This window comes from Perca fluviatilis, chromosome 18, assembly GCF_010015445.1.
Source record: "Perca fluviatilis chromosome 18, GENO_Pfluv_1.0, whole genome shotgun sequence".
Classification (NCBI taxonomy): domain Eukaryota; kingdom Metazoa; phylum Chordata; class Actinopteri; order Perciformes; family Percidae; genus Perca; species Perca fluviatilis.
The window spans coordinates 9,720,872-9,733,073 of NC_053129.1; the positions used below are offsets into that span (position 1 = coordinate 9,720,872).

General features: G+C 41.2%; 1 protein-coding gene across 1 annotated transcript in view; it reads left to right on the plus strand.

Annotated features, from left to right (window-relative positions):
* emilin1a (elastin microfibril interfacer 1a) overlaps window positions 1-11,783 on the plus strand; it is a 45,998-nt gene extending 34,215 nt beyond the window's left edge. Inside the window, exons 8-12 of the mRNA XM_039782005.1 lie at window positions 2,722-3,136; window positions 4,055-4,180; window positions 6,223-6,240; window positions 6,340-6,474; window positions 9,698-11,783. Coding sequence (XP_039637939.1) covers window positions 2,722-3,136; window positions 4,055-4,180; window positions 6,223-6,240; window positions 6,340-6,474; window positions 9,698-10,017 — 1,014 coding nt within the window. The 3' untranslated portion in view covers window positions 10,018-11,783. The remainder of the gene's footprint in view (window positions 1-2,721; window positions 3,137-4,054; window positions 4,181-6,222; window positions 6,241-6,339; window positions 6,475-9,697) is intronic.
* The last annotated feature ends 419 nt before the right edge of the window (window positions 11,784-12,202 follow it).

Consider the following 12,202-nt stretch of genomic DNA (forward strand, 5'->3'; position numbering starts at 1 on the left):
AGACACTTGTGATTGGTTTAAAGAAATGCCAATAAACCAGAGCACCTTTTTCTCCCATCCCGGAATTCTGTGTGGACTAGCTAGACCCTCCTCTGCAGCGCTGTGGAGGAAGGTCTGGCAATGCGAGAGTAGTACACAACTAACTAAGCTCTAAAAGCTGTGTCAGAACATTATCTCCCTTTTCGCTAAATGTAGTACCATATAGTAAGGTCTGGCTACATCCGAGGTGGAAGAAGAATTCAGATTCTTACTAATACCACACTTTGTTACAAGTACAATTCCTGCATTGAAAATGTGACTTAAGTAAAAGTATGTAAGTATCATCAGGAAAATGTACTTAAAGTATTAAAGCAAAAGTTCTCAATGCAGTGGCTGACGGTGGCTCTGCAAAACAGTCTCGGGAAGGAACTTGTTTTGGTGGAACATTTGCACACCGCAAAAGAAAACCCCACATACAATGTGTGGCATATTAGGATTTCCCCCCACGTTCCTAGTTGAATATCTCATGACGAGCCCCAGTTTGGTAGGCACTGTACTAATACGTAGAATTAAACATGAAAGATCAAGTTACCATTGATGATAATAATGATGGTAATTCTTAAATGATGTGTGTGTGGTTATATTAAACTGTACATACTGAAACATAAAATTGCTTGATGTTCTTTAAAAACAACACTATGTCCATCAAACATGCCCCGTGGTTATCTTGGCAAACAGGGTTTTCACATGTTATTTTAGTTAGGAAAATATTTGAGCATATTACAAACATTTGAGTCTTCTTGACAGACATGGCTCAGATAATATGCTTACATATTTCTGTGTAGAAGATGCCATTGGAGAATAAATCCGAGCAAAGATGGAAAAAAAGTATATTTATGGTAGAACTTTGTCGAAAGAAACTCGTCCAAAATACACACATTAACTAAGTATCTACATTATCTGACAAGTATCTACATGCTCAGAGGGCGGCGGTCGCGGAGAACAACTCTACCTCTGCCTCACCCCCACCACCCTCCATGAAGTAGGCTACATACTGCTATATACTGCACAGCGAAATATATAGGCACTAAATCACATGCCAATCACTACTGGTCAAAAGATTCCTTTGCAGCCGCCAGGTTTAAATCCGACCTCGCGGTCCTTTGCTGCGTCGTCATTCCTTCTTCTCTCTCCCCGTTCCTGTCTATCCACTGTCACTATCGAATAAAAAATAAAAAAAAATGAATGACTATGTACAGCTGAGCAGACGCGTCGCTATGCCTTTCCAGTTCAATAAACCAAGTACTGCCATCCGACTCACACATCACAAGACAGTGTTACAATTAATTAAATCATACCAAAGCATTGTATGGCTCAAGACTATGGCGATATAGTATTCACTATAAATCACCAAAGCAGAAAGCACAATAGTAATTCTGAAACGTGATTGACTGAAGATACAACAATGCCATCACACAACACAGCTGAGTGCAGGTTGCAAAATAACAGTCACTTAGTCAGCTGGCACTTCACAAACTGCAAAAGCCAACATATACTGCACTGACAACTAAGTCTCACACAGGCCTATAGCAGCATCACAAAATTATGATGCAATAAGTCTGATATGCATGGCTTTTCAATAAACTAAACCAAATATGTACATTATCTGGTCACACGGTCACAACAGATTATATTAACCTACTCAATTTACAGATAGCATAATAGCTCTTACCTTTAGAAGTTCTAATTTCTTGTCTTTTTCTTTGCAAAGTCGCAGATCAAATCCTCAAAGTCCAGCTCTAGCAGCTCGCTAAACCCTACTACAGATGCGCTGCTGTGTGTTGGTAGAACTTTACAGGCAACGCAACAAATGTCTCCGGTGGACAGTGATATAGAATCCTCTCCCATGGTACCGTTTCACCGTTGTGAAGGTGTCGGGTCAGTGCCTCGTTAGTGAGAGAGCGGGTCTTTCTACCGCCAGCCTCGTCCCCCCTCCGAGATGCTGGACATTTAGCCGCCCGATTCTGAAAGGCTATATCCCTCTGGGTATAACTTACTCCCGGACGGTCTCTGTAATCGGTCCCCGTAGTGCAGGGTCTTCAGAGATGATGGTACCTGAGGGGCCATTACCTTGTTCTGTAATGCTGATGACCGTCCGGCCTCATCTCTGTCTTTTTCCACAACAACTTTGCTAAAATTAACGTTAGCCACCGTTAGCTGTGGCAGATTGTAGCTGGTAGAAGGCAGCGATTCTTCCAAGCTAACGTGACTAGCTCCTCGACATCCTCCTCTTCATCATTCCCAGCTCTTTTAAAAGCTATTTATTCGGGGGTACTTTTTTATACCAGACGCTTCTCTCTCTCCTTTTCCACACTTTCACTCGCTGATACAACCCAATCTGACCGGGGATCAGTTACAAATTAATTCCACTCTTTCAATCTCAACTCGTTCTTAGAAAACTGATCTTGATTCAGTGCGATGTAAACAACCTGCTCTATGCCCACCCACCTTTATCATTAGCCAATCTACACAGTGCATGCGGCCTTCTCCCAATCATTACATTAAACAACTTTTATTTTATTCTGATTGGATAATTATCACCATAATGATTAATGCCCATTGGGTAATACGGGCTTGATCGCAGTTTGCCAACAAGGGGTGCTGCCGCCAACAAGGGGTGCTGCCGCACCCCCAGCACCCCTACTTCCCGCGCCTATGTACATGCTCTACTTTCTCTCCAAGGTGGACAATTTGCAGAAGGAGCTGACAGAGCATGTTGATGACTCGAAGATTCGATTCGGCGGTCTGGAAAAGGAGATCCAGATCATCCGGAGCAACTATGTGACAGAGGTGGGGGAGTGCCGGCGGTCCAGCGACGGCCTGGAGAGAAGACTCTCCAAGCTGGAGGGAGTGTGCGGACACTTGGACTCGTTCTCAGACAGCCTGGAGAGGATCAGGGAGGGCCTGAACCGACATGTGTCTGGGCTGTGGAGCTGCGTCAATGGACTCAACGTCACGGTAACGTCTCACCGAGATCTTATCCACAATATCCAGACCGTCCAGCTGGAGAACGTCCACTCCGACATACACAGACTCAACTCTTCAGTGCTGGACTTGGTCAACGAGTTCCACAGTTTCATAGAACAGGACTTCATGGGTGAGTGGCAGAGGACCAGTGGTGGAACACGTATTCAGATCCTTTACTTAAAGTTACTATACACTTGATAGGCTACACTTTACAAATTAGGGCTGGGACGATACGCTTTTGTTTGATTCTTTCACGATACATGGGTGCTGATTTGATTTGTATTGCGATTTTTTTATTTATCGCAATTCTAGAAGTATTGCGATTCGACATTATTGAGTATTAAGTAGCATTGGAAAATGCTACTTAAGTAAAAGTATGTTGGTGTCATCAGGAAAATGTACAAAGTAATTAAAGTCTTAAAAGTAAAAGAACTCAATGCAGAAAAGTCCTCACATTTCAGAAACTGGAAACAATCGAAACAGTTCTGTTTTATCGGCTAATCATTTCAGCTGGACTTGTGGGCCAATATATTGTTGGGTAGTTTAATTTATAATAAAACATTGTATTGCATGAAAGGAAAAGACACAAGTAAGGTACAAGTACCTCAACATTTGTACTTAAGTACAGTACTTGAGTAAATGTACTCAGTTACTGTAATTTACTTACTGTAAATGTACTCATTCCACCACTGCAGAGGACAGAGGGGCATGGGATTTGACTTTTGGATAAAAGATAGCACTCAGTGGAAAGGGAGGCGAGGCCGGGGTGGGGTGGAGGGGGGGAATAGACCAAAGAAAGAATCCAGGCTGTCATCCTGACAAGCATTCACTTAAAAAGCCTATGAAAAGTCTGCAATCTGTCAGAAAGAGGAGTTTTAGTAAACATGAGGGTGAAAGGCCCATCCTGAGGCCGACCAGATTCAATGTCTTAGCGTTCTGTGCATGTTTTTTTTTGGAATTCTAAGAGAAACTATAAATGTTAAAAAGTGTTTTTTTAGGAGTGTGTTTCCCAGCTGTGATGTCTCATTAAATGTTCTCCTGCCCACAGGTCCACCTGGTCTACCGGGCCCCCGTGGAGAGAGAGGCGAGCGGGGAGCCCAGGGGCCCGTAGGACCCCAAGGGAGGGTGGGACCTCCTGGCACAGAGGGCAAGCAGGGACTAACTGGACCCCCAGGTAAAGACAACAAACTTTGTCTTTGAGTTATGTGATTCCACGTTTAATGTAAAAACCATGGCTGTCAATAAAATTCAAATATTCAGTCGTGATTAATCGCATGATCGTCCGTAGTTCAATCGTAAGTTAATCGCAAATTAATCAAACATTTCTAAATGTACTTTAATTTTCAAGTTTTTAATGCTCTTATCAACATGTAGTGGACCTGCTTGGTTTATGCATTATGCAAGACAATGACAAATACTGTCTAGATAGAATAGATAGAATCTTCTCCAGAATAACGTCAAAGGTACTGAATGTTCAAAAAACTCAAAAAAAAACTCAAGCCCATCAAAAAACAACAGATTGACCTTAATGTAACATTACTCGGTAATACTAACACAATGTAGTGTCCCACTTTACACCTTTTTTCAACCTGGAGCCTATTTTCCTGATGGGAACAACAATCTTTGAAATTGGTCCAGTATTAAGGAAAATCACTGCGAAACAAGCTACAATGTAGGTTAATAGGGCAATTGTCCAGCTTGTATTTACCTTCACAAAAGTGCTTGTTTTGCCGCTGACAGGCTCCGATTAATATTCTAAGTGTCTGACAACATTATGGAAAGGATTTCTAAGGAGGTCAACGTTTCTGTTATAGAGTAAGATCCTTTTTTTTGAGGATAAAAACATCCGTGAAATTGCGTTCGCTAAACCCACCAGACTCCATGTAAATAAACAGTAATTTTAGCATTGTAAAATACACTTCATTCAAAGTCGACAGAAACAAAATAAAATCTATGAAAAGCCATTTTGGGTCGTCTTTCCACTTTTCCAACCATCACAACTCTAGTTTTGGTTGAAATAAACACATAGTTTACTGATTTACATGAGAAAATATGTTGGCTCTATACACGCTAAAAGTATTGCTTTTTAAATGGAGGCTGGTGGGTTTAGCGCTAGCGCTAGCTGCCAGTTACAGCGTTCACGCTTAATACTGGAGCGTGAACGCTGTAACTGGCAGCTACAGACCGGGCAAATGTGCATTGTCAATTTTGTCCACTTTATTGCTTTATTTGCAACTGACAGGCTCAGATTATTATTCTAAGTGTCTTACAACATTATGGAAAGGATCCCTATAGAGATAGACCTTTTAAAGACCTTTCTGTTTAACCAGAAACAGCTCTGAGGTTGTTAGCGCTAAACCCACCAGACTCCATTTAAAAAAACAATACTTTAGTGTGAATACAGCCAACATATTTTCACATGTAATTCAATACACTGTGTTTATTTCGACCAAAACTAGAGTTGTGATGATTGGAAAAGTGGACAGACGACCCAAAACATCTTTTCATAGTTTTATTTACTTTTTGTCAACTTTATATGAAGTATATTTTACGATGCTAAAATGATAAAAATTAGCACTTTTGTGAAGGTAAATACAAGCTGGAAAATTGCCCTATTAACTTACATTGTAGCTTGTTTTGCCGCTGCCGACTGCAGCGATCTTCCTTAATACTGGACCAATGTCAAAGATTGTTGTTCCCATCAGTCACTTAGACACAAAAACATAGGAAAATAGGGTCCAGGTTAAACAAAAATAAAAAATACGGTAGTTACCCTTTAACTTGCATGTAATATAATGTAACAATCTAATTGTGTTTAACCTCACGTGGGGACATAAAGACTCACAAACGCATCCCCTTCTACTAAGTTTGAAGCTTTGAAACTGAACTTCCCATTCAAAAAAACATTTTCTTTATCCATTTATGCTCGAGGAAGTTTGTTTACGTAGCGGCCCAAGGTTTAATCACAGAACCCGTGTTCATTTATCATGTGTCAAAAAGAAACGAGTGGCATTAGAAGGAATTTGTGTTAACTTGTTGTTATCACGTTCATTTTGACAGCCCTAATAATAACATTTACTGATTTAGACCTGCAAGCTGTATCTTGGGTCTTTATTTTTTCACATCTACTGTAGACGAGAATAGAAAATACGCAGCGAGAATGATATTGTTGGATGATTAACTCACTGTTTTTTTGTCTTTCATCTTACTTCTCAGGTCTCAGAGGTGAACAGGGTACGTGTTGCTCTTACTAAACAGCAGATGAAAGCACTCCTTACTGTGTGATCTTTGTTTCATACTAACTCGTGCTCTCCGTCTCCCCGCCGGGATCAGGTCCCGCAGGGTCTGATGCCCATGTGCCACGCCTTTCCTTCTCCGCCGCGCTGACTCGCCCGATGAGAAGCGCGGGGACCATAGTGTTCAACGACGTCTTTGTCAATGAAAACGACGTCTACGATCCCAAAACAGGTGAGTTTTTGGACCGGCTGGAATTTGAACAGGTGCATGCCAAGGAGCAGTATGATGGCGACGGCTGTGCTATGTTTCCGGGTTGTCTGCCTGCAGTGGCGGAATATAACCAAGTACATTTACTCAAGTACAAATTTGAAGCACTTGTACGTTACTACAGTCTTTTCTTTGTAATGCCAGTTTCTACTTTTCATAGAGAAATGTACTTTTTACTCCACTAGTACATTAATCGGACAACTTTAGTTACTTTAGTTACACTTAACAAATTTGTTTTTTGCACACAAAACACATGTAGTTTATAAAATATAATGTTTTATTATAAATTAAACTACCCAACAATATACAGGCATAAAAGTCCAGCTGAAATGATTGGCCGATTAAACACTTAGTTGATTGACAGAACAGTTTGGATCGTTTCCAGTTTCTAAAATGTGAGGATTTTTCTGCATTGGGTACTTTTACTTTTAATACTATACAAGTACAATTTCCTGATGATACTTACATACAATTACTTAAGTCACATTTTCAATGCATGACTTTGACTTTTAACAGAGTGTTTTTACAGTGTGGTATTAGTGCTTTTACTTAAGTAAATGATATGAATACTTCTTCTTCCTGTCCGTACGTCTGTCGAACGTACGTCCGTCCCGTTGTCGTGAACGCGTTATCGCGTGACCTCCTGGAGGGAATTTCTTGGCACAAACATCCACTTGAACTCAAACATGAACTGATTCAATTGGGTCGGTAAAAAGATCAAAGCTCAAAGGCCACTGTGAACTCACGTCCAATTGGACTCAAGGATGAACTGATTAGGTGCGCCCTGGTAGCTCACCTGGTTGAGCGTGCGCCCCATAGAGAGACAGAGGACTAGCAAACAACAGAAAAATGCCTAAATGCTGCTGTGTGGTGATGTGAGCTACCGACAATGTAAAGAACCCATAACTTACGTTTTTAAAAGCTGCCGACCTGAAAAACTGAGCTTTTATGAAGACAAAAGTGGATACAGACGTGAAGAATCAGCAGGGAGACTGTGGGATCCTGACACTAAGCTGACACTAAGCTGACGTTACGTGTGTTAGCTTAAAGGTTCTGTAAGCGATGTTGTGTGACGTTACTTCTTGTCGACTTTCAAAGTATTGTCAAACAAGCTCGCCCCACCCTCCTCCTCATTCCGTCCCCTCCCCGTGAGGGCCTTTCCGCGCATTAATACAGAGACCGCGTTTTTTTTACAGTGTGTTCAGGGGACAGGCAGCTAGCGGATAGTAAGGAGATGTTTGCTGTATGTGACAAAAAATGTTGTAGCCTAAAAAACACATCACATCGCTTAGAGCACCTTTAACTTACAGACAAATGGTCAAAGATCCTCCATGCTAAAGATAAGCGCATTTCAAGCAGCGCCAGTGGTCTGAAACGGTACACACTTCCTGTCTCCTAAAGGGGCGTGTCCTCGTGAAGTGAAAAGTGAACGTCGTGTGGATATATGAAAAGTTATATTTGTATAATTTATTAATGTTCTCTTTTGCTTTAGATATTTTTTGTTAGATATTTACACAGTTAAAAGACATATTCAGCATCACTGAGATTAGTTTCGTTAGGGCGTTCACCAACGTTAGCTGAAGTTAGCTTCTCTTTGTTGCCAGATCTCGCGATAGCTTGGTCCTGAGACAGCAACAGGTCTCAAACAAAGTTAATTTTATCCTGATGTGTACGTCTGAAAAATGCCATTGTAGTGTCAGAATGTTCTGGAGATTTGTGGCTTGTGAAAAATGGCTCGAGTATTTACTTGGGTGACTATGGGGCTAAATAATCGGTCATAATCTGTGTTCACGTTCACTTCTCTCATTGGAATCAATACACTCGGACCTGCTGCTGGTCTCCTGAAGAGGCGTGGCCGTGGCGGAGCCCACGTGAAACAGATACAGGAAACTACTCTGAGTTGGGGCGTCTCGGTTCTAAACCGTCTCCGATATAGTTAGCCTAAAAGTAACATTTGGATATTTGACTTGGTAACAAAATGCTTACCATATCGTTATCTTAGTGTCAGGATCCCACACAGTCATCCCATTCTCCCTGCTAACTCCTCACGTCTGTATCCACTTTTGTCTTCATAAAAGCCTGTTTCTCCCGGTGGCTGCATATAAAAACTTAAGTCATGGGCTATTTACCTTGTTGGTAGTGAATATCACCACGCAGCAGCTTTTAGGCATTTTTCTGTTGTTTGCTAGCAGAGGGCATTGACGAGTAATAAACCTTCACGCAATACAAGTCAAGGCAGAGTTGTTTTCCCCTCCAGTGGGCGTGGCTTTCACAGTATGACGCGATGTCCTCTGTCTCTCTACTGACGCTCAGTCCTTACCGCAATGGCCTTGGATCGAGTCTGACTCGCGGCCCTTTGCTTTAAGTGCTCATATTATGCTTTTTGGCTTTTTCCCTTTTCTTTATTGTGTTATGTATCTTTTTTGTGCATGTTATAGGTTTACAAAGTGAAAAAGCCCAAAGTCCCCCGTAAAGGGACTTACCATCTCCAACAGAAAACGCTGTTCCCAAACTCCTCCAAACAGCTCTATTGTAGTCCAGCCTTTACTTCAGAGACAAACGTGGGTCACTTTGTAACACACGTTATAATGCTCGCCTAGCTGCTAGCGTGGCACGCCCTCATACTCTGCTTCTGACTGGCTAGTAGTCCTTACCTAGCTACTGCACATGTGCGACTCCCAGCAAAGATGGAACAGAAGTGAGATGTCTCACTCTGTAGCTAAAACAGAGAGCTCAACACACAGGGTGAAAAGAGGAGCTGCAGCAATCCAACAAAAATAAGGTGTTTTCTGAAAATTAAACCATGTAAACCTATTCTGATGTAACCTCTAAATACAATTATGAACCTGAAAATTAGTAGTTTATTTCTGTTCTTTTTCCGTTATGACTTGTTGTCAAACTGGATAATAAAAGAAAGTTCTATGGCGGCTATTGTTTGTGTTTGTTCATGTTTAACAAAGAGTTTTAACAACAATGATAGAAATCATATCACATCCATACAGCGATAGTAGTATACCGCTGTTAAAACATAATAGAATATATGTATTTTTTAACATACTGGTATCGAATCGGTACTCGGTATCGGAATCGGGGAAGCAAAAAATGGTATCGGAACATTTCTAGTCTGAACTTCTCACAGCAAATACACAACATTAATTCTCCTTTGTTACCTGCTTCCACCCTCCAGGTTTTTTCAAAGCTCCAGTGAGGGGGAAGTACTTCTTCAGCGGCATTCTTACGGGCCATAAGAACATGAAGATCGAGGCGGTGTTGTCCAAGTCCAACGTTGGCGTGGCCCGAGTGGACTCGGCTGGCTACCAGCCCGAAGGCTTGGAGAAGCCCATGGCGGAGGCCAAACAAATCCCCGGCGCTCTGGCTGTCTTCAACATCATCCTGCCCATGGAGGCCGGGGACACGGTCTGCATCGACCTCGTCACCGGCAAACTGGCGTACTCCTCGGAACCGCTGACCATCTTCAGTGGGATGCTGCTGTACGAGACCATCTGATTGGATCGCAATCCGTCTCTCTGGGTGAAACGTTCCCCCCCCCCCCTCACGAGAGCATCTCAATTTTGTCCGCCCGGACTGTAAGAGACAGAGCCGCTGGCTAGACAGTCAGAAGAGACTGAAATAACTGGATTGGATTCACATCCAGCAAGGAGAAGCAAACTTTATATTTTTACATTCTAAGAAGAAAGGACAAAAAAAACAACAACACACCAATAATTTTTTGTTGTGTTTCACAGCTTTAAGGAAAACTATTTGTGCAAAGAGCCATTGTGTTTTTTTTTTTTTTTATTCTATGACGTGTTGTCTTCAGAAAAAAAAAGCCACTGCAGGGTTATCTTATAATTCCATAACGTATGCTGTTCTATAAACTTGAATTTGTTACCGCTTACACCAAGATAGCCTTCAGATCTTTCTTGCGTTAATGAAAGGACATTTGGTAAGATGATGAAAGATTAAGGATGTGAGGGTCTTTTGTTTTAATGTGTAATCCACCCATAGCATATCAACTGTTCAAAAGATTATTGCACACTATGTTTTCTGTTTCTAGTGTAGTTTCTCTTTTTCTTTCTGTCTCTTCATGCTCACAGTTTCATTTTGACCGCAAGCAAATTCCCAGAAACGTAACGCTGAATGCCAATTGTCTTGGAAAAAAAAAACTTCCCCAGTGATGTAGGAGGAGGGGACACAGTCCAAACCACTATTCTTTAGAAGGCTATGCACAAATGAAGTCACTGACAGTTCATTCAAGAAAAAAAAAAAAACCCACAGGATTTTATAAATCATACAACAGCAAAACAATACGACCATTTTAGGACATTAGCTATGCCCTGGAACACGAGGGGAGGAGGAGGATGATGGCCAGGGGGAAGAATGGGGACTTTTTTTTTTCTCTCTCTCTGTCCTAATAAGGGCCATCTAATCTTGGTGGAGGATCAAGTAGTTAATGTTATGAAGCTGTTACTATCATTGTATCTCACAGTGGGATTTTTGTTTTAAGCTATCAGTAACAAATAAGGAAGCTGAAGCATTGTCTCTAAGCTACAAATTCCGTCCATTTCATGAACACACACACTAAGGGCGTAACTTTGGGTTCAACATTGACGTTTTTGATTAAGCGACAAAAATTTGTCGAAAAAAAAGAGAGATAAAAACGTTGAAAGATGGGTCAAAAACCTCGGAAAAACACTCGAAAAAAGCGGCAAAAACTGTCGAAAAAAAGCGCCAAAAACTTCGGAAAAGCCCAGTTTTTATTATTTGAGGGGGCTCAAATAATCAAAACTTACCCCCGTAAATTACACCTATGCACACACTGCCTGCCTTTGGAAGAAGAATTAAAACGTCTCCAGCAAATGTGTGTATGATATCAAGATTGTAGATATTCTTGAATGGATTTTAAAAGGAACATTGCACATTTTCTGCAGAGACGATATACAGCAGATTGGGCCACATATTGCATTATATTTACATTACGGTGGAAGTAATATGTGGATTTGTAACAGCATAATCTGGGTTTGCTCACAATGCAAATTTTGTCACATTATTTCCTCCGTGCTCAGTTTGGGAATGTCATTTTATATGTTTCTATGTAGCCTATATTGTATAACCTTTAAGGAATGTAAATATTTTTCAACGGTTTTGCCCATATAAGATTTTTACGAGTTACCACTCCACCTTGCCAGGTATTGTATATGTTTTGTATGTTTCTGCCACACGTGTGCCTCAAATACAGATACCCAGTTTTACACAGCTGAGTCTCACGTTTATCTGGATTGTGTTCCCTTATTTAAATGAGTGGTGCCCGTTTTCTTTTTTTTACACACTGTTTAGCCTGCTTTAAACTTATTTAACTGTCACTGTTTTGGCTTTCACAAATACACACAGCTGGGTTGACTTTCTATTTCTGGCTCCTACTACTAACATCTCACAACTCTTTCTCTCTCAACTTTAGTAGGCCTAGGTTAATTTTAGCTGAAGACTTCAAGGAGATAGTTGAAAAAGCCACTTGTTCTTATGCTGCGCTGCAGCGACCCCTTGTGTTCGGTATCGTTCCCATCACAGCTGTGATGCTGTTGCTAAAGAACCTTGGAGACTTTTAAGAAGTCCCTTAAAGGAAAGAGTATCCCTTGTCTTTCATTCTTTGCACATTCATTACTTATCACTGGGAATTACAGGTCTCTTTATT